Source organism: Carassius carassius, chromosome 21 (genome assembly GCF_963082965.1).
Source record: "Carassius carassius chromosome 21, fCarCar2.1, whole genome shotgun sequence".
NCBI classification, from domain to species: Eukaryota; Metazoa; Chordata; class Actinopteri; order Cypriniformes; family Cyprinidae; genus Carassius; species Carassius carassius.
Genome location: NC_081775.1, coordinates 6,689,713 through 6,714,013, shown reverse-complemented (window position 1 = coordinate 6,714,013; position 24,301 = coordinate 6,689,713). Strand labels below are relative to the sequence as shown.

Below are 24,301 nucleotides of genomic sequence, written 5' to 3'. Positions count from 1 at the left end.
CCGCTCTCTTTGTTTCAGCCATGGAGACTGCCATAGAGTTGCTTGCTCTCACTGCTGTTGGCATAGGGGCCATTACTGAGCAACCTTCTCTCCTTGTCTTGACCACAGAGACTACTATAGAGCCACCCATTTTTTTCTGCTGCTCTCTTAGTCAAGAAGGCCATCTTTACTTTTCACCTTAGGACTGTTCTGTGTGCATAGACCCCTTCAAAGTTCACTCCAGTTTCCCAGGACCCTGCCTCAGAGTCCACTCAGAAGCCAGCTTCAGTCCGGGAGGCTTCAGAATCCACTCCAGAGTCTGCTCCAGTCCAGGAGCATTCAGAGTCCACTCATAAATTCACTCCAGTCAGGTAGTCTTCAAATTCACTCAAGAGCCAGCTCCAGTCCACATATGAACCTGTTCCAGTCGTGGAGCCTTCAGAGTCCACTCAAGAGCCCGCTCCAGTCCGGGAGCCTTCAGAGACCACTCATGAATTCACTCCAATCCGGGAGCCTTCAGAGTCCACTCATGAATCCGCTCCATTTCGAGAGCCTTCAGAGTTCACTCATTAACCAGCTCATTCAGAGTCCAGTTATGAACCACTTGAGTCCGGGAGCCTTCCCACGGCTACAGACATATTTAGCTGAGCAAGCCAAATGAAGCTAGTGAAAAGTAGGCCACTATGTGGGACCATTTAGACAGAAAGGGCAACGAGGTTACTTGCAAAATGTGCTATGCGGCATTAAAATAAAAGCAGTAGTGAAAGTACAATGCAATATCACCTGTTACGCAAACATCCACAAGCAAATGAACGGAGCTTCCCAAAACTGGACACTCTAGCAAGACGTTATCTCTTTATTCCCGGGACATCTGTGCCATCGGAGAGGGTGTTTTCTACCGTGGGCTGTCCACAGGCTGCACTCCAGACTAACCCCACATCATGACATGTTACATTTATTAAATAAAAATTGAACAAAGTAATTATCGCGGCCGGAATAATTATCGAGCTCATTTTTTTTTTTTATTGTGCGATTAATTGATTTATTGACTATCGCAACAGGCCTACTAGTATGTGACTTTCCTCTTTCAGAATAATCCAATCAAAGTTATATAAAAATTTCCATGCTCTTCCAAGCCTTCCAATGGGGGTAAGTGGGTGTTTGTTGTCAACTGTTCAGAACACGTGAAATAAAATGCGCACATCTTTAATAAAACATCCATTACACAGAGTTTTTGTAAGATAAATATCCAAATCAAACGTAAAAAACACTTTTTTCTCACTTCAGCTGACTGTGGGAAATTGGAATACATTAATTTATGACATTAACACCGATTAAACAGTTATTCAACAATGAAAGTTATAGAAAACTCCTACAAGCCCAGAACACATACTTCTGCCAAACTACATCATCATTCATCACCATCATCATCGCTACTGCTGTTATGACTGAACGAACTTCCTGTCAGACAAGTTCAAACACAAAACGAATAGATACACTTGACAAGATCATATTCTAGGTAACCAAACACCAAGTCATCAGTATTCAGAGTATATTACCTTGATCACAGTGAAGTCCATGACACAACAAAATCCATTTTCATCTTGATTTTTAAGAGCAGTAAAATGTTGAATTGTTCAGACTAAAGGTGTTTTAAGCAAGTTCCCCATTCTTCGGTGACCTCGTAGAGAACAAAACGTCATCCGCTTGAGCCGAGTCAAATGACAGTCCTCTCTGTTCTCTGATTCTCCCCCCTCAGGCCGCTGAAGCCAACACTGGACCCAAACAATAGGTGGCTTCCTTCACAATCCCTCCCCTCGGCCTCCTCCCTCACCAACAACATGTTTCCAATTTCATTTTTCAAACATGTTCTCATCTGTAACAGGCAGCTCATGTGATAATGAGGATGTACAGTATGAAGTTGCTCTTTTTCCTCGTTTGTCTTAAAATATTTTATGGGCTCAGCTCAATGTTCCACCTTTTTTTATAAAAATAAACATTTCTTTAAAATTCATAAACATTAAAATTAGGGGTGCATGATATATATCACCGATGATTAATGCGCATCTCATCAGTAAAGCCAGTTATCTGAACAGAAGCTGTGCAAATCTACGTTCATTATCACCATTGATTTGTGCAGCTTGTCACTTAACAACGGCTCTGTGTAGTAACAGCTGCTCTATGTGAAATCACGCACCTGATGGAATTTACCGCTAATTAGAGAACCGGCTTTACTGACGAGATGCGAATTAATCATTGCGCGATATATATCGTTGCACTGTGTAAAGTTATATCCAACTTCACAAACTATAAAACTACTGTATATTATTTAAACCGCGTTAGAGCTTGAATATTACAGATGTACAAAAATATAAAATTAAATTTCTGCTTTTAAATCCTCCAAATATTTTCCCCACTCACTTTCATTCAATATGGTGCCCCACTGACAATGGTCTATATTGCTGCGGCACTCATGATGTCATAAGCAAATGCAAAAAATCCAACTACTAAGACTGCTGCTGAAACCAAATTAATGGGGTTATGTTTCAATCAGCATGTCAATCAATGGAGAAAGTATCCGTCAGCCAGAATGTTTTAACAAGGTCTCTGTCAGCATGTTTGTCAGTTTTTTCATGCTTGTCAGTCTTTGGATAGTTGATGTGGTCCAGTCAAGTCAAAACACGCCATAAATAAAGATAACATTTTTTTTCACAGTTTTTCTGCACTAATTAATTTTCAGGCTATAACAAATGATTATTTTGATAAGATAAGATGTTTGCTTACAGTGAAGCATTGTTTGCATATATTGAACTTCTCTTGTCCTAACTGAAGAAAGAAAAAGTACAAGACATCCACGTTGTTTAGCAGATACACACAACTGTAGTTTAAATGAGTACAAAGACATTTTTATTGTAACTTCTGGACAGAAATAGCACACACTCTGAACAAGGATGCACTTTTGTACACGCTATCAAATAGAGTATCATTTGAAAGGCTACACATTGGGCTGTATGCACGTATGCCAAAGTCCCTTTAAGACAAGTCATGTCACTCAGTGGCCATCTCTGAAACACCTCTCAGGCATCCAAGTGCAACCCCTATCTCTTTGAATGGGGAAACATGAAATTCTCCAAACCTGTTCACTAAATTTACGATCAATCGATCAAATTTACGATTTAAAATCACCAAAGATATCTGACAACAACAGTGTTGTTTATTTTAGGGATGCATCGATCTGATTCTCAATATCGGTATCGGCTCCGATACTGTCATATTTTGCCGGACCAGTTATTGGTCAGATGAGACCGATCCAAATCTGATACTGTGTGTATACTATTCTGTGTTATTGTTGAGCCACCAAAAAAATATTTCAAGTGTTCTAAAGCTGTTCCATAGTTCAATGTGATGTACACATTAATATTGAAGTTGTTAAATTCAAGTACACTTAAACTCTTCTTTCTGCTGCAGCTGTCATCCTCAATTCAGCAATCAAACTGCATGTTGCATTCGGTTACTAGTCAAAACGATGAAACTCGCTTCAATAGAGCACAGTAACTGAAGTTTAAAACTGTTAAAACTAATGCACATATTAATACGTAGTGTATTAAATATCTCTTACCTTTGTACTAACCTTTCTATTAGTCTTCGGAGGGCTGCACAACCTGCACAATTTGACTCTTGTTCTGTCCCATCTATCATACGTTGCTGCCTTTATTACTATACATTTAAAAGTAATGTCTTTTAATTTTATACAATGTATATATATAATGTCAAATACTCAGAATATTACTGTTGCATCCCAAGTTTTTTATGTTCAAATAGCATTTTAAAAAGCCAATTTTTTGGGCTAGACCAGCCGGTGTGCATGCACAGTCCTAAGCGCACGTCTCTTAAAGCTTACTGTTTCTATAGCAACCGGGACTTCTAATAGCGCTGACTTTACTGATTAGTGATTGGCTCTTTTGCTCAGAAGGCTGGACTTTATTCAATAGCGCAGCCATATTGAGCGTTGCATTTTTCCCCATTCAAAACTATAAGAGTGACACGTCTTGGGTATTCTATAGTCTTTGATTTTTGATAGTCTTTGAAAAAATTCTGTAAAAAACGGATAATGTACTGGAAGAAAATTACCAGGACATTTTCCTTTCAATTTACGGACACTTCCTTCAACATTAAAACGGAAAGTTCTGTAGATTAACATTTTCTTCCATACCATAAACAGAAAATTATTATTATTTATTATTAAAAAAAAAATTATATATTATAGGCCTATCTTTTGTAGCAAATAAATCCAGCACAATATGTATGAATTGAACATGGTTTATTTTTACCTCATGTGAACATTCTTAAAATACGTTCAGTAGCTTTTATTTGCCTTAAACAGGTGAAGAAAAAAATATTATGACATCAATTAATTTAACAATGTGAAAAGCACCATTGAAAATGTTTGTATTATAGAACACTTAAGTTTTAAACAGCAACATGATGAAAAAAGAAAATATGAGCAGGTACTTGTACAATATTGGTGTTGTAATAGTGGTCACAAAGATAAACATTTTCAAATACATGGGGTAAAAATTTATACAAAGACAGGGCTGTCATTATTAACAATTGCTACAGAGTTATAGTCAATAGTCAAGTCAAATGACACCCATTCCTATAGAACACAACATTATTTAAAAGCACAAAATGTGAATTCTGTCATCAGTTACTCTCCCTCATACCGTTCCAAATCCATACGATTTCCATTTATATTTCAAACACAAATGAAGAGTATTATTAATGAAATCTCTGCTTTCTGTCCCTCCATTGACAGCCTATGCAACTACCATTTCAAGGTACAATACAGTATAGCAGTCAGATTTCATTAAAATGGATCTTCATTTATGTTCCAAAAATTAACAAAAGTCTAACAGGATTGGGATTAGATTTTTCATTTAATATTATGGGTGAACTAAACCTAGTTAGATTAACTAACCTCTTATTCATGCTAAATTATCTGCATCTACAATTGACATCGATAAATTGACATTTTTTTGCTGCATGTTCATTCCAAGTCCTAAATTGAGATTTGAAAAAAACTTGGAATCTAGAAGTAGTTCATACACGAGTCTTGGAAGCGTAGATTCCCTTCATCTGAACCTTTGACGCTCATTAAGGATTTCATCACAGTAAGACTGTTGATGACACGAAATGAAAATGAATGAAAGTGAAGTACAGAGTAACGTGCAGAACAGGTTGAGATTGAATTATCAAGTTACAGTTTAAACATTACTTATAAAATGCTAAATTTGCATTTTCAGTGGTCTCCAACACAAAATTAACTTAAAATTACAGTTGAACTACTGATGTCACATGCGCCTTGATCGTGGTAGGGCCCTTGCTGTCTATGTAGGGTCAGAAAGCTCTCAGATTCCATCAAAAAATATCTTAATTTGTGTTCTGAAGATGTACGAAGGTCTTACAGGTTGGAAACAACAAGAGGGTGAGTACTTAATGACAGAATTTTTGTCTAAAAACGAACCCTTATTATTTTCAACTAAATGGCAACATAACAAAATGCTTTATACACAGTTTCATTAGATATGTTCCTTACATTTGAATGAATTCCAGCGTAGGTGCCATTCTCCTCTGGATGTTTTATGTTTAAGATAAAACAAAGAGAATGTGTAGCTCGGCCACAATGTGGGAGGAAATGGTAACTTGTATGACAGCAATCTGGAATCACCAATAACAAAAAACAAAGAAATTATAAACAACACATTGTAAATTCAGAAAGCCACTCCAAACATTGATTAAATATTTCCTACACAAACAACTTCACTAACCAAGTTAACTGAATAAAAGGCTCAATGACTATTTTTAGTCAGTGTTGAACATCCCTAATGGTAAATAAATATGGGAGCAAATGGGTAGCAAAATTAAATTTTAAATATGCAAAATGGCAATCTCTGAAAAATCTTTAAATTTTTCGTAAAAGCATTGACTCTTACATATAAGACGTTTCAATAGCATTTTCATTTAATACCCCGTGATGAATTTAGTTTAAGTCAGTGTGGAAAGCGTTTGTTTGACTGAATATTGAACTATTGCGCATCCTGTTGGCGAGCCCCACCTTGATGTAGCCTAACGATTAACAGTTCAGGGGCGTGCTGCATTTCCAAATGCATTTTAATTCCATATTGACTTTATATTCAGCGTGAGATATTAAATGAGAATGCAACTGAAACAACTTGTATGAACCTGCATTCTTTGCGCGTGCATGACTTGTGTGCGTTCACAGACAGCGTGCCAGTAAAGTTACAGAATTAACTTATTGTGTGTGTGTGTGTGTGTTTAACATAAACAAGCCGATAAAATGTCTAAACCTACCTCGTTTGGCAGAAAAGGTGTGTCATCCTTGAAGAACTCTGTGATGTCAGATCTTCACTTAGTCATATAATCTCTTTTAAATAAAAAGTCGTAACGTTAATGGTGTCTTCTTTTCTTGAGAATTACTCTGCCAGCTCCTGTTGAAGGCATATAGCGCTCTAAACACAGTTGTAACGCACTTCAGATTTAACGTTATCACAGGTGCTCAATATCACCTCAGAAACGGTAATATGCCTGATGCTTTATGACACGCTCATTAACAAGCATGTTACACCGCATCAACAACAATAAAAAGTTAATAAACCTTATAAAATTAAAAGTGAGCACTGTAACACATACCTCCACGTCGAATAACGTTAAGATGTGACGGTATGCGGAAAATGTTGAATGCGACGGCTCCGACATTAATTTGTCAAACAAGACAGGCAGCAACTAAGTTAACGATACAGTTTGTTACATTTAACAATTTTAAATAATAATTTACAAAGGAAGTGTAAGAACTAGGGCTGGGATAAACGATTATTTTTTAAACGATTAATCTAGCGATTAGTTTTTCCGATGCATCGATTAATCTAACGATTAATTTTCCCAGACCGATTCGATTTCGAATATCTCCCCATTAATTGACTACTAACAATTTATACATGTTGATTTACCTATCTGAATGAAAAAAACATGAATTCCTTAACATTGCAATATATGTTTATTGCTCTTAAAATTACAAAATAAAAGACTGACTAAGAATGCATTACTTTGCACTTGTATAGAGATAGCATTCAATAAAACCTTGAAGCCTTGAAAACACATAGCTTACTGAAACAAGCTTACTGGACACATAGGGCCTAGCTTACTGAAAAAAGTTCTTCTTTCAGATGAAAATAACAACAACTTGATGTCTAGCATTCAATAAAAAAGTTCACCCAAAATACTTGTTTAGAGCAATTGAAAGAATACAGTAACCAATGTAAAATTGAGGGCTTTAAGCTAATACAGAGAGTGCTTTTCCAAAAAAAAAAAAAAAAAAATTAATAGTGGGAGCCAGCAGCCTGTCATGGAGAAAAAAAAAAATCTCAGAATGCTCCACGTGAAACTTTGGCGTTCCCCCCTTTTTCTATCGTGTCTAATGATTTTGGTTAATATGCACGAGGGGAGAGAGAGAGGGAGCAAGACAGCGCTCGTGTAGTTTGAAGACTGTGAGTGCGCGAGCGCGCATGAAACTTTGGTGTTTCACCCTTTTTCTGTCGTGTTTAATGATTTTGATTAATATGCACGACGGAGAGAGAGAGAGCAAGAAGCGCTTGTGTTGTTTGAAGACTGTGAGTGCGCGCGCACAGCCGGGGCTCTCTCTCGTACGCGCCCTGTCAGGCGCAGCAGTCATTCTATTCTACATCCGATCAAATAAGGCTTTGACAGCCGCCAAAAAAAAAGATCAATGCAGAAAAACCCCTGGATTGGTTATATAACGTTGGACAGAATGTTGATCCGGCCATCGCGTATATTCAGCGCACATAAGGTAAACGTTTTGCAAACGTTTTTTAGAGAAATAAAAACAGGTCGACGAATCGATGCGCATATTTTGCGTCAACGTATTTTTTGTGTCGACGTCATCGATGACCTCGACGCGTTGTCCCAGCCCTAGTAAGAACCATTCTCAAAATCCTAAATCCGACTTTAAAATGAACCAAGAACCTTTTGACCGAGACTATCTCCATGAATAATGGCGCCTGCTCAAGCACTGGTTTCGCGCAGATTGTCGACTGAGCAACAATGTACCCACAATGCCAAGGGTAATTAAAAAATACGGAGAAACACCTGTAAAAAGAAAATACGGACAATTCCTTTAAATTATATTATATTATATTGTACTGGTTTTTTTTACAGTGTATGCGCTAAATAGAATTTTGATAATTGAGGCCTCTTCAAAAAAGACCAATCCACAAACACAAACAATGCACATCAGTTCATATCCATACATCGCAACAGACAAAAAAAACATTCTATTCATTTTCTCCATATAGAAAAAGAGAAAAACCACTGATTGTTTTTATGGTTTCTACATGCTTTTTGTTGAGCCCATCTATGTTCACATTAATTCAAATTATTTTTTAAATAATCATCTTTAATAGAGGAAATCATGGTGAAAATCTACATTACCCATGATGCTGTGCAAAAACTTCCACAAATCAAAGAGTGGCAGCGAGCAAAGCATGGCAAAACTGATCTATAGCATATATAGCATATATATCATAATAAAGTAGTTAAGTATTTGTATATGTACAGCCAACAACTAAAATGAATAGTCAAATTCTCCTCCATGACAACATCCAAATTTGTACTCAGCAGACATGCATGACATGATGTCCTCTCCAGTGCATATTCTCTCTCTCTCCGTCCACCGCCCCCCCTCGAAAATTCATTGCCTAATTGTAAATGTACTCACTCCTTTAGCCAGCTGAAATGTTGCAACCATAACGCAAAATTTGTTATCTTTTATAGATTAGCTAGATTTATAGCAATAATTAACATTAACATAAATAACATTTCTTAAATAGTTCTGAGTGATCCCAGTGAGTTATTCACTTCTACCAGTTCAGTGAAACAAACAGCTTGTTCAAATGAATCCTATCCAACACTACTGTCTGCTAGATAATATCTTTAAAGGGCAAATAAACAGCATGAACACACTGCCTCTGGCTCTAGTGTCAAAAACATGCACCTCTGTTGCCTCAGAAATACATTTCTTGTCAGCATATGATGTTATCCTGTCATCCAGTGAGTGCTGTGTTTGGCCTGAAGCACTGAATCTGTGTGCATGTGCACTGGTGAATTAATAGAGCTATAAACATCAGATTATACACATGAATAGCTGTTGAGGTGCTTCCTTCCTTGGTGCTTCCAAGTTTATTTCCATACACTTGCAATAAGAGGCGCTTATTAAAGAAGAAGAAAAAAAAGGGTTATCGTAAGCACCATCTAGTCTGAAAACAGCTAAACTACTGTCAGAATACTGATAAATATTACTAGTACAGTAGGTAGCATTGTTACTCGCCCACACCGATCTAAAGAAAATGTGTGACATAATGGAGGGAAATGAGAGTGAGTGAATGTCTAAATAAAGAAGCAACGAGACAGGAGAGGAAGACTCTTCAGAGAGCAGGGGAAGTGTGGGAGTCTGATGGCTCTATTACTGCAGTCTGGCTGCAGAAGGACCTGAAAGGACTAATCTTATTAGTCTGACAGGAGGGATTAGGACACAAAATAGGGGGCCAGACGGGTGGACATAGGGAAAAAAGACTGTGAAGAAAAGAAACAAGGCACAACGGGTAGAATATGAAAAAAGGAACGTTGCAGTAAAGAAACAGTAACATCACTGCAACAAATGCTCAGTTTTACACACACAAAAAAAATAAAAAATAAAAAGCTTAAAGAGCTTGTTGAGCAGAATCTGAAGTCTGCACATAGATTAAAGCAGCACATAGATTAAAGCCATGTAGTTGCAGATCTAGATGTTATTGTTTCTGTTCTCCGGATTAGTTTGTAGTATGTGAAGATTTCGCCTGATGCTGATGTATGACTCTGGTCAGAACCGCAGGCGTGAGAGTGAAGAGTGCAAACAGAGCAATGGTGCCAAAAGCTAGTACCGTCCCACTAATTTAAGGTGAGAACAGATCTCATGCACACTTGTTCATTTATAGCAGTATAAGTTCCTGACACATACCCTAAAATGATGAATGTGTGTGTGTGTGTGTGTGTGTGTGTTTATATAGTAGTCCAATATTTATTTACTATGGCATCCTAATTCTTGAAAATGTAGGGCAATGTTGTATGAGTTCAATTTAAAGAAATTAGGCTATTATTAACAAATTTAAGACATTCCAGCAGTTTCATCTCAAAAATAAATAAGAATTGCAAACCCCAAATTACTAAATTCATTGTAGTTCAGCATTTATGCAAAGACATATTATGTCTGAAATTATATATTCATTGAGCTAACTTGCATTATTTACTTTATTCATTAACCATTTTTAACATTATTAAATTACATATATATATATATATATATATGTAATCAACGTCACTTCCTGTTTGTTGTTGGCGGCTGTACTGCGTTTGAGCTCCGTCACTATATTCTTTTCATTGACTATTTCTAACTTAAAAATCAATTTTATACATCATCGTTTCCGTTTATATAACGTGAAATTATATATCCTGTATTGTATTCTACAACAAAAACAATCAGAGCGCCTCGCTATTACTAGTTTTATTTTGATCTCCCGGGTCCGCTATTAGCTTTTAGCCCGTTAGCATCAGCAAGCGTGGTTGCAGCTAACTGCGCTTACATTGCTAATACTCTATATACACACATTACCACTGCTGTACTCACTGTTACTTGCTTTAATGGCGGATGAATGTCTCCACTCTGTGCAGCTCGAGCTCAAGGCCGTGGGGAAGCAGATTCGCGACCTGGAGGTGAGGCAGGCCCAGCTGAGAGAGCGGAGAGCCGCGCTGGAATCATCCCGGGCTGACGCTCACAAGTCCGGGGTAAGTATACAGCGTGTTGCTAACAGTCCCACCACGTCTACTCCGTGTGTTTCTCTGCACAGGCCCGGTGCACCCAGGACGCGATCTTCCCAGATGTCCTTCACTGCGATGCCGGGACACCACGGACCCTGGGTGCATCCACAGCGGAGGACGCGAGCCGGGTCCCGGGCGACGACCTCTCCCCCTCCTGCCTTCGACATCTCCATCCGGAACCGCTTCGCTCCCCTCCGCGAGACAGGACGCGACGCTGTGATCATCGGAGACTCCATCGTCCGACACGTAAGTGCTACTTTAGCCGAAGGTAAAGTGCACACTCATTGTTTGCCTGGTGCTCGTGTTCTCGATGTTTCTGCGCAGATACCGGCGATCCTGAAGGCCGAGGAGAGCCCCAGAGCGGTCGTGCTTCACGCCGGGGTTAACGACACCACGCTGCGGCAGACAGAGACGCTGAAGAGGGACTTCAGGAGCCTGATCGAGACGGTTCGCAGCAAGACGCCCGCGGCGACGATCGTCGTGTCAGGACCACTGCCCATGTATCGACGAGGACACGAAAGGTTCAGTAGACTTTTTGCTTTAAATGAATGGTTGTTGTCATGGTGTAAAGAACAGAAACTGCTATTTGTTAGTAACTGGAATCTTTTCTGGGAGCGTCCTAGGCTGTTTCGCGCTGATGGATTACACCCCAGCAGAGTCGGAGCGGAGCTGCTCTCTGACAACATCTCCAGGACACTTAGCTCCATGTGACTAGTAAGACAATTCTCTAATAACTATTATGATAAGTTTTGTTCCACCCGCTTAAATGATAAAAGTACTTGCGCTGTAAAAACTATTAAGATTGTGTCTGTTCCCCGAATAGTGAGGTCAAAATATAATGTAGGATCTAGAAAAAAATCTTATCGTAATTAAACCAGAAAAATGTAAAGTAAATGAACAAAAACAATTTTTAAAGTTTGGGCTCATAAATATTAGATCACTCACACCCAAAGCAGTTATTGTAAATGAAATGATCACAGATAATAGTTTTGATGTACTCTGCTTGACTGAAACCTGGCTAAAACCAAATAATTATTTTGGTCTAAATGAGCCTACTCCACCAAACTACTGTTATAAGCATGAGCCCCGTCAGACTGGTCTTGGCGGAGGTGTAGCAACAATATATAGTGTTATTCTCAATGTTACCCAGAAAACAGGATACAGGTTTAACTCTTTTGATACTTCTGCTAAATGTTACACTGTCAGACATGCAAAAGAAATCTAATGTATCTCTTGCTCTGGCTACTGTGTATAGACCACCAGGGCCGTATACAGAATTCCTAAAAGAATTTGCAGATTTCTTCTCAGACCTTCTAGTTACAGTTGATAAGGCGCTAATCATGGGAGATTTTAATATTCACGTTGATAATGCAAATGATACATTAGGACTTGCGTTTACTGACCTAATAAACTCCTTTGGAGTCAAGCAAAATGTCACCGGGCCCACTCAACGTTTTAATCATACACTAGATCTAATTATATTGCATGGAATCGATCTTACTGCTATAGATATTGTACCCCAAAGTGATGATATTACTAGGGCTGCAACTAACGATTATTTTGATAATCGATTAATCTGTCGATTATTTTTACGATTAATCGATTAATCGGTTTATGTACTTATATTTTAGTTTTTCCCATTTTTCCCCCAAGTAAATTATTAATAAATGGCCTTTATCATTCAGCATAGATTTAAGAGATTTTAACCATTTTGCACTGTCATATCCTCATCAAAAATATACCTGGAGTTGTTTTATTGTGTTAGTAATCCTTTGTCGAACTCTTCTGCAATCAGAACACTGACCCATACTCTAGCAAATTTCACAAGGAGATTTCAAATAATGTTTTCACCATGGCAGTCCTTAGACCTCCTAAAGTAGTTTAACATCCTGAACAAAGCTTAAGGAATCTTTCCGAACATATTTTCACGAAGAATAAGGATAAAACAGAATAAAATTGCAGTACATTGTATTTTATTATTTACTGGGGAAAAGCTTTATAGCTTTTGCTGTGAAATTGTAAACAATCCTTCAAAAAAAGTGCCAATGGCATGAAACCTGAATGGAACTCACAATTTAAAGTAAAATCCATCAGAAGGTTGTCCAGAAAAAAAAATAGGACACACACAAAAAACCTGCTGTGTGAAAAAGAGCAGTGAATAATACTTAGAAAAAAAGTGCATTTCAAATATCTACATTTACCTCTCTCATTCAGTCATAATTAGGCTGCACGACTGAATTTTGAACTGTTAAACGACAAACTGATCACAGAACATGTTTGTAAAGCTTTAAATGTTAACTGTTAAAAAGCAATGTTATCAGCTTTTATGACTAAACATTTGCAAACAACATTGTACTGGAGAATCTGCACAAATGAAAGTCTTAGGGGTCGTTCACAAATCGCGCCTAAAAACGCGTGGAAAACGCTAGGCGCACCGCTTTCTCCTTCTTTCCAAAGCGCTCGCGCAAGAGCGCCCCTGAGGCGTCTGCCTTTGCTAAGCAACCATGACGTGCTCTCTCCTTGAAGACGCGGAAATTTCAGCAAAGGATAAATGGATTTGCAGCTCAAAAAATCGCTTGCAGTAGCTCTGCTACTAAATTTATTTCAAAATGGAAATCCATATACAACTATGATCAGCTGTTCCTTTCATCTTGACTGAGCTTTTAACGTTGTTACGGGAAAGGATGAAGCTGATTGGTTAGTTCTTGTCACATGACCCGCGGTGCGGTTGCTGCATTCTGAAAAGTTGAGATGTTTTTAACTCGATGCGGTGCGGTGTTGGAAATAACGAACTTGAGCGCGCAAAAGACGCGATATGTGAACGTCCCCTTAAACAGTGCAGTAGTGCAGGTTACTCTTCTTTTTTTAAAGGCTCAATGTAAAGTACTCCCACATCACGCTGAATGCTGCAGACATAGACATCATATGATGTCTATGGCTGCAGAGACGCTGTTCGGGAAGCACGTGACATAAAACAAGGCCAGCTATTGGCTATTCGCTACTTCTCCTGTTGTACTGGCTGAGTAAAACCTCCGGTGGCTCATTACTGCCACACTTTGGTCACCGCAAATTTGAAATATGCACGAAATGAGCCGCTTACGGCAAATAAAAGTTATTTAGCAACGAATCGATGACTAAATTAGTTGACAACTATTTTAATAATCGATTTTAATCGATTAAATCGATTCGTTGTTTCAGCTCTAGATATTACAGACCATTTCCTTGTATCGTGCATGCTGCGTATAACTGATATTAACTATATGTCTCAGCGTTACCGTCTGGGCAGAACTATTGTTCCAGCCACCAAAGAAAGATTCACAAATAACCTGCCTGATCTATCTCAACTGCTATTTGTACCCAAAAATACACATGAATTAGACGAAATTACTGACAACATGGGCACTATTTTCTCTAATACATTAGAAGCTGTTGCCCCCATCAAATTGAAAAAGGTTAGAGAAAAACGTACTGTGCCATGGTATAACAGTAATACTCACTCTCTCAAGAAAGTAACTCGTAGTCTTGAACGCAAATGGAGAAAAACGAACTTGGAAGTTTTTAGATTTGCATGGAAAAACAGTATGTCCAGCTATAGACAGGCTCTAAAAACTGCTAGGGCAGAGCATATCCACAAACTCATAGAAAATAACCAAAACAATCCAAGGTTTTTATTTAGCACAGTGGCTAAGTTAACAAATTACCAGACGCCACCTGATTCAAATATTCCACCAACGTTAAATAGTAATGACTTTATGAATTTCTTCACTGATAAAATAGATAACATTAGAAATACAATAGCGAATGTAGATTCTACAGCGTCTAACACTTCAGTTTCATCCATCGCACCCAAAGATAAACTGCAGTGGTTTACAAATATAGGACAGGAAGAGCTAAATAAACTTATCACTGTATCTAAACCAACAACGTTTATTAGATCCTGTACCCACTAAATTACTAAAAGAGCTGTTACCTGTAGCCGAAGAACCGCTTCTCAATATCATTAACTCGTCGTTATCTTTAGGTCACGTCCCAAAACCATTCAAGCTGGCGGTTATCAAGCCTCTTATTAAGAAACCAAAACTAGATCCTAGTGTACTGGCAAATTATAGGCCTATTTCAAATCTTCCATTTATGTCTAAAATTTTAGAAAAAGTTGTGTCTGCTCAATTGAGCGCCTTCCTGCATAAAAATGATCTGTATGAAGAATTTCAGACGGGTTTTAGGCCGCACCATAGCACAGAAACTGCACTTGTTAAAATTACAAATGACCTGCTCCTTGCGTCAGATCAAGGCTGCATCTCATTTCTAGTCTTACTTGTTCTTAGTGCTGCGTTCGACACCATAGATCATGACATACTCATAGATCGATTACAAAACTATACAGGTATTCAAGGGCAGGCTCTAAGATGGTTTAGATCCTACCTGTCCGATCGCTACCATTTTGTTTACTTAAATGGGGTGTCATCTCATTTATCATCAGTCAAATATGGAGTGCCACAAGGATCCGTCCTAGGTCCCCTTCTATTTTCAATATACATGTTGCCCCTCTTTAATATTACTAGAAAATACGGAATTAGCTTCCTCTGTTATGCTGATGATACTCAGCTATATATCTCAACGAGACCAGATGAAACTTCCCAATTATCTAAGCTAACAGAGTGTGTTAAAAATGTAAAAGATTGGATGACAAATAATTTTCTCCAATTAAATTCGGATAAGACAGAGATCTTAATTATTGGACCAAAAAACACTACACAGAATCTTGTAGATTACAATCTGCAACTAGATGGATGTACTGTTACTTCCTCTACAGTCAGAAATCTGGGTGTTATATTAGACAGCAATTTGTCTTTTGAAAATCATATTTCCAATGTTACAAAAACTGCATTCTTCCATCTTAGAAACATTGCCAAGCTACGAAACATGTTATCTGTTTCTGATGCAGAAAAGCTAGTTCATGCATTCATGACCTCTAGACTGAACTATTGTAATGCACTTCTAGGTGGTTGTCCTGAATCTTCAATAAACAAGCTACAGGTCATCCAAAATGCAGCAGCTAGAGTCCTTACGAGGTCAAGAAAATATGATCATATTACCCCAATTTTACAATCTCTGCACTGGCTACCTATTAAGTTCCGAATCAGTTACAAATTATCATTACTTACCTATAAGGCCCTAAATGGTCTAGCTCCTGCGTACCTAACTAGCCTTCTACCACGTTACAATCCATCACGCACCCTAAGGTCACAAAACGCTGGACTTTTGGTAGTTCCTAGGATAGCAAAGTCCACTAAAGGAGGTAGAGCTTTCTCACATTTGGCTCCCAAACTCTGGAATAGCCTTCCTGATAATGTTCGGGGTTCAGACACACTCTCTCTGTTTAAATCTAGATTAAAAACACATCTCTTTCGCCAAGCATTCGAATAATGTATCTCTTAAATTGTGAGTGTAGTTGCATCTGATCAAATGTGCATTTTTATTCTTTAGCTTGTGTTAAACTAATTTTACTTTGTTGGAACATCAGCTATGCTAATGATGTCTCTATTTTGTTTCTATGTTTTGCCACGGGATTTACATCCCGTGGTAACTAGGATTTACACAAGCTCCAGTCTGGATCCAGAACACCTGAGAAGAGATGATGCTGACCCTCAGAGGACCCCAGATGATCCTAACATTGAATCAACAAACAGAACTAACAATTATTGCTACATGTGTGACTGCATCATATGATAACTATTAATTAATAATATTGATAGTTCATCGTCTAGCTGACTACTTCTTGTATTATTATTATTATTTTTTATTTTTTCTAAAATCCTGTCAAACGTGCACAAACTACTAGCTACTACTAAATATTGTAGAAACATAATTTTCTGTAAAGTTGCTTTGTAACGATTTGTATTGTAAAAAGCGCTATACAAATTACCTTGAATTGAATTGAATATATATATATATAATTTTTTTTTAATTAATTCTTGCAACAATTTTCCCTCCAAAATAGCTATGTATAAAACACACATACTTACATTTGTGGTTTAGGGGGACTCTCCATAGGCGTAATGGTTTTTATACTGTAGAAACTGTATTTTCTATCGTCCTACATGCACCAACCCTACATCTAACCCTTCCCCTTACAGAAAACTACTGGCAATTTTTGAATTTCATAAAACACTGTTTTGTATGTTATTTAAGCCTTTTGTTTTACAGGGATACAAAAAGTGTCCTCATAAACCATTTTTACGTTGTAGTACCCATGTCATTATAGACATTTGCGTCCTCATAAACCATATGTACCAGTTCACACACACATCTTTGAAATCACTGGAATGCCTCATGTCCTTTAGCATTTGTTCTGGGTCATTGTCTGGCTTCTTCACACACCGGCTGCCAGTTGAAGGTAAGTGTTTCTGAGGCATGTGTGTGCACTCTAAAAAAAAATAGTGGGTTATTTTTTTTAACCCAAATGCTAGGTTCAGCCTGTCATTTTATTAGGTTGTTTTTATTATTTTATTTTACCCAGGTGCTGGATGGTTTTAATGTAACTAAGTTGTTGGGTCATTTTTAACCCAGAGTTATTTTTTTCTAACCAGCTGCTGGGTTAAGCTTGTCTCCAAAGAAAACAGCCCAGCTGCTGAGTTATATTCTGAGGGCGGCCTTTTGAAATCCACTACAGGCTGAGATGGTTATCAGCGCCGCCGATTTGGTGCATTCTTCATCAAAAGTAAGGCTTGTATACATTTTATTTAATTTATAAAGTCTTTACTGTGCTGTAAATTTTATTATTTTATGCAACACAATATGCAAGGATGAAAAGTCAGTCAGTTGCGTCAGCAGCAATCACTTTGCATGATGGAAACACCTTTTGTCTTGCAAAACATAAATGGATTTTGTTCATTATAGTACTGAGTTTAAAGCTGCTGTATGTAGAATTGACACCGAGTGGTTGAACTAGGTATTGCAGTCCAAATTCAAAATATTGGAGAGGGTTTTTTTTTTTTTTTTTTTTTACACGGCCCCTCCTCCTCAGACTTGACGCCAACTAAGATTGATTGACACCAACAGGAACGAGCGCACTTGTCAATGAATGGAATAAAGTATGCTATGTTTTCCGCCAACTGGCAAGCCGGGTGCCAAAATACAATTGGTTAACTGGCAGAGGGTGGGGGGTTTCACAAACCTGAACAAACCGGAACGCACATTAACATAACAGATAAACAGGTATGTTAACTTAGCATGTTTCTTAAATATCTGCAAACATATTATGGTACTTTTATGCTTTAGTAGAGTCAAAACCTTACATATAGCACCTTTACAGCAAGTTAATGTGATGTTAAAATGTTTTTTATCTCAGTAGTGTTTGTTTTTAGGTAGGTTTTGGAGTCAGACGCAGCATCTTTGAGCTACGAGAGAAACGCGAGGCCGCGGTCTAAAGTTCACAGTTCCCCTGTGAAAAGCAGCCCTTCACCAGCTCAGATTTCAGCGGCACATCGATTAGAGAATTAGCGCTATTTTAGTAAACAATGATTACAGAGATTGGTTGAATACGCTTAAATTAAAATGCTACTTTTAAATGTTTTTTTTTTCTAAAGAGTTTAAATGTGTGTAATATTGTAAACTATGATCTATTTACCTAAATAAATTCAATTTGTCTTGTATTTTGTCCATGGGTGTTTCTTGCCTAATAATGAATGTTCATCTTTTGATTAATGCTGTTGCCTCTAGAAATTCTGTGTGATTTTTAATTTCCAGTCCATGTTAAGCCAGCAATAAAATAATTTTTAAACAATAGTTTACTTAAATTAAACAACCCAGCATGGTAGGGGTCAGAATAACCCAGCATGTGTTCTGTCCAATATTTACCAAGCCCTAGGTTGCCAAATTACCCAAGTTGGGTTGTTTTTATCCCAGCATTAATTTTTTTGTTTACATGTGGATAATGTTGGAGTCATAAACTCATTACCAGATATAACAATCAATAATCCGTAATATTATAGTAAGATATACAGAGAACACAAACACACACTACAGCTACACTAACGCTCCTCATTCTTCAGATGATGCTTGTCTAATGGTGTAACAGTGAAGTGTGCTCAGTGTAAACACTGCACGGCTTTCATTACCTGCTCTGGAAATATGATTAGAGGTCTCATGTTACACACAAGAATCCCAGGTCTCACACACACACACACACACACACGTGTATCTGGTCCTTACAGACTGTCATTTATCAGTACCATCTTCCCTCCTTTCCTTTTCTGCAACTTCATTTCAAAACAAATGAATAACTAAAACAATTATCCAAGATGTTATGTCTGAGGATGTTATGTTTCCGTCTGCACATTCCCAGGCCTGGGACGAACGTCCTTCATAAGTAAAGGGTTGGATACTGTAGCACATATATCAGATGTGTTGCTTTGAATCTGTCGTGCATCATTTTCATTTCAAGTGACAAAAATACCGTAAAATGGGAGGACAAGGAAGTTTTTATAGCCTTCGTTCTGGGTCTTTGGTCAAGTATTAGCGCCACAGTCTTACCTCCATCCATGCATGCGGAAGCCAGGACACTGTTCTCCACAGCGCATACACGGCTGCCCCCTGTCCGGATCCTCAGCGTCTATCTGCAGGACACAAATACACACACTCATAATTTACATCCCATTTACAGCCAGTTGCATTAAAGAGAACTTCTGAATAAATTGGTAATAAAATGTTTTCGACAAAAAAAAACATATTTTTGGTCGAAGTGGCCCGAGAACGAGTCAATCTTTCATTCCTTATCTGGCTCGGCTCGGTGTTCATCTTCAGTTCTCTCTTCACAGCAGTTCAGTCAGTGTACTGTTTGAGTAAATGAATTACTCCGGGATATTGGTTTGTTTTAACTCAGAGGGAGTGTCAACCACATTAAAAAAGTTAACAGCTTAAGTCATTTGTGGATTAATGCGTATTGGAGACGCGAACAGTTTAAAACGATTCAGTTCGATTTGGTGAATTGGTTCAAAAAGATCCGGTTACATCGAATGATTCATTCACGAACCGGATATTACAAACTGCTTTGTTTTGAACTCTCTCACAACAGACAAGGAAGAGAAGACAATGCTGAATAAAGTCGTAGTTTTTGCTATTTTTGGACCAAAATGTAAAATTCTAACTGACCCTCTGATGTCATATGGACTACTTTGATGATGTTTTTCTTACCTCTCTGAACATGGACAGTATACCATACACACAGTTTCAATGGAGGGACTGAGAGCTCTCGGACTAAATCTAAAATATCTTAAACTGTGTTCCCAAGACAAACGGAGGTCTGACTGGTTTGGAACGACATGAGGGTAAGTTATTAATGACATAATTTTGATTTTTCAATGAACTAACCCTTTAAAATAATAAGGTAAGACATACCAGTTTACAATATCAAGCAGCAATCTGTTTTGTATAGCTAAAAATAGGTGGAAATGACACCAGAAGCCAGTCCCATAAAATGTACAAATGGATACACAATTATTCAAATTTCTAATCGCAATTACAATTATGGATGCCACAATAATTTAAAGCGGCAATTAATTGTTCAAATTCCACTTATGTTATTCTGCATGCTTAAGGTATGTTTTTTTCTTTCTACATGTTATCTTATGGGTACCGTATTTTTACTTTTTTTATCATTTAAAAAAACCAATCTGTTGTATATTTTTACATTTGAGGCTTTATACTATAGAAAAGCACAAAGTTTTTCAGTTTGAGTGTTTTAAGCTTGTTTATTTTCATATAAAAATATGGCATGCAGTTGCATCAAACAATGGTATAAACATCATTCAATAATATTAATCGTAATTAATAATCCCAATTACAATTTCAAGGGAATAAATCAACAATTATGATTTTTGTGATAATCCTGCAGCCGTTCTTACCTTTAAAAAAAGGTGGATAAACACTACTTTAATATGCAATAAATGGAGGTAAAGTTGTAAGAAAATGCCATCTGAAATTTTCTGAAAACAATCAGTTCCCTTCAGAGATACATTCATATTAACCTCCACCCTCAACTGACCCTTTGCAAAAAGCTTGATTGACAGGTGATCTGACCAATCATGACGCAGAATCTGTCCAACAAACAAACCAGACATGGGAGTAGATTACCTTTGGTGGACTTGAACTTGAAAAATTGTGTGTATTCACATCTTTCCGTGATTAAAACAAAATTAGTTCTGATGTTCATTCATGTTTATTTCGTGCTTTAAGTAAATATGAAAAGACGATCGGTTCACGTGTCGCTTGTACTGAGGCAATACAGTGATCTCTCACAACACATTCAAGAGCCACAAAACGCCATTTATTATCAGGGTTGCACATCATTTCTTTCAGCCTGGTTCTCATAAGAGAACCTGGAGATTTGGTTTGGTCCTCACACTGCATATAGCGTGACCCATTAAATATAACTATAAAAAATTAATTAATAATAGTTATAATATTATTGCACTTTATTTAGTTTTTTAAAATATAATTATAGTAAATTAACTAAATAATAGTGTGTGATGGTATTATTAAAAATAAAAGGCAGTCCTAGTATTAAACACAAATAAATTTATTTTACAGTAAACTTAAAAATAAAATGCTAATATTTACTACTACTTTCTTTGTTTGCCTCTTTAAGAAGAATCACTTTATGTATTCCCTAATTTTAAGTAGCTTTGGATAAAAGCGTCTAAAAATAAAAGCACTTTCATATTTCATATTCAAACTTAAAATCAGCAGGCTTTTATTTTGGCAGGTTGCCGGCAAGTAAGTATACGCGCATAGCCTAGATTTATGCTTTCAGGTTGAAAATAAAACTTATATATTACAGTCTGTGATCTAAAATGGTAAATGTGTATTAACAGCTGTCAACCATGTCAGTACGCAAATGCGCTGTCAGAACATATTTATATAACGCATTTTTTATTTTGGTCGTGCATGCTGATCTCTTATGTGCACCCCTGTTTATTATGAACTATACATTTGAAAGCAGAGACCTTGTCTGTCTGTCGGTGTGTTGTCAGTGTCCTATTTGCTCTGTGATGTTTTTGTGACTGCATCAGAACATGATGTGTTTAGTGTGAGAGTGGCATTGTTTGTCTGACCTAGCAACAGTAACTTAGGAGGGCGGGTTTATTGCGAAGAATCAATTTAATATTTTGTTTTTTCTTGTAATATTTAGAGCATCAAGAACATTGACCTTAATCTGTCTGGTCCAGTATACAGAAAAAATTACCCAAAAGGTTTCTCATCAGATCTATACGAATCTCATATGTGACCTATTTTGATCTCAAAAAGGTGATTTTTGAACAAAATGTGAGGTGATTGCATCTATAAGCATTTCCTTAAAAAGTGATATCACCAACTTCGATCTTTGCATGAATAATACAGAGTGTACAGAGATTAACTTCAATGAATTGAATAAATTAAATCTGTTGTTTAGGTATACAGGTGTGTAGTATAAATGCATTCCTGGACTTGCTACACCCACTCGGCTGACACTGTCCTTTGACCTGTAACGTACAAACCATCTGGAAAATAATTCACTCAGGCCTCGTAAAAGGGATGGCTCACCCCAAAATGAACCAACCCAAGTGATCTGTCATCACTTACTTGTTCTAAACCTGTATGACTTTCATTTTAATCTAAAAAATGAATATTTTGAATAATGTAACCAAAAAGTTTTATATTTATTTTTTAAAAATTTTATCTGACGACTTCCCAGATCCCGTGGCATTATGGGATTGTAAAGTGTCCCCTAGCTGTGCCCTTGAGAATCTTAGCAAATGAAGTGTGCCATTCGTACATTTTTAGTAAAAATAAATTACAATTGCATTTATTTTTTTTAGTAATTTCAGTGTTTAGTTATTTTGTTGTCGTCGCAGAGAAGTTGCTCTAAGTTGTTTTGAATGGTCTTGCTGGTGACGCATTTAACATCCTAAATAAGATTGTTCTGTTTTTCTAGGTCTGCGGCACGAATTTCTCCAACAAAACACACAGCACCAAAATGTTGAAGAGCAACTCTGTGTTATGTACAAATTGAGATGTGTGTACTGTACAGCTCCATGTCAGGTTAAGTTTAGCCTCAAGGTCTTCTACTTGTTTGTGGGAACAAATAAAGCAATAAAACTGAGAACTTGTTCTTCAAAACCTGTAAGTGACGGAGTTGGGGTGTTTGAAATCTGTGACATGCCTATATATGGCAACACAACAGCCATAAAACTACAACACTTGGTTTGCTCTTTCACACATACTGAAGGGGAACCCTGGAGAAAGTGTGTGAACCATTTTGAAAACAAGACAAAGAAAAATAAAGTCTGGCTTTTGTTTTTCAGCTAGGCTACATAAAGAAGGAAATTCTACTTGTAAAGATGACACGCATTAAAACGTTGGATTTTATAATTATATTATAGTTTATAGTGTAAATCATTCCATCACAGTACCATAATACAATTAGCTAAGTACTCAAAAATAGACTTTTTCTTTTGGGGGAAAATATGGGTTTGCACAAAAAAAACAAAAAAACTTTTTAACATTTTAAAGAACAACGTAAAGCAACTCAGCAATACATTTTGTTAAACAACCATCATTTGAATTTCTTAGTCAAGATTTATGGAGACATGAAGTACTACTAAGCTTTGCGTACAATGACAGAACATTAGTGCAAAGCCCAGTCAGGATGAGCGAGTGACACGCGTGCTAAAACAAACACTGCCTGTAAGATCAGTGAACTCTAACAAGACCAGAGAGAGAGAGAGAGAGAGAGAGAGAGGGAAAGAGAGAGAGGGAGAGGGGACAGGATCTTTGAGTGTTTTTTCATCACTGAATAGTTAATTGCATTAGCCTGTTTAAAAGAATGAATAGGAAAGAAGGGGGAAGTATGAGAGAAAAAAAAAGAATAATAATAAATCACAAATGTTGTTTCAGTATCGTCTTGTACAGACACAACTGTAGCTAGTCCAAGAGTTCTGTGAGAAACATGTTTACAGGCGGTTATAAAGAAGAAAACCTGCCGTACAGGTCCAAAGCTGCTAATGTTCATGGATCTGATTTAATGTACTATTGTGCATCTAAAAACAAAACGGAAGCCATCATGGAGCAGTATATATGACAATGGTGAATGTGTACAAGTGGGTTTGAAAAAGACAAGAACATGTTTGTTTTGTTGGTTCGTTTGTTTTTGTATTTGCATTTTATTTAGAACATTTATTTTCTCAAACACGTTTGTCAATAACATTCACTTTATCCCGGTTCAGAATACTTTATCTAATGCAAGATTGAGTTATATAAGGATTTACAAAATGCATAGTTTAAAAGTAGTGCATTACTTTAGGAGCGCAAAAGGTCATGGGTTCAATTCCCAGGG

At 37.2% G+C, this 24,301-nt stretch overlaps 1 protein-coding gene across 2 annotated transcripts in view; it reads right to left on the bottom strand.

Moving 5' to 3' along the window:
* The window catches only part of LOC132097421 (prickle planar cell polarity protein 3-like), a 54,225-nt gene that overhangs the window by 28,176 nt on the left and 1,748 nt on the right, over window positions 1–24,301 (bottom strand). Inside the window, exon 2 of one of the 2 annotated variants that reach the window (XM_059503123.1) lies at window positions 19,462–19,544. In XM_059503123.1, coding sequence (XP_059359106.1) covers window positions 19,462–19,544 — 83 coding nt within the window. Of the gene's footprint in view, window positions 1–19,046; window positions 19,068–19,461; window positions 19,545–24,301 lie in introns of those variants that run through there. The other variant, XM_059503124.1, reaches the window with a different exon arrangement.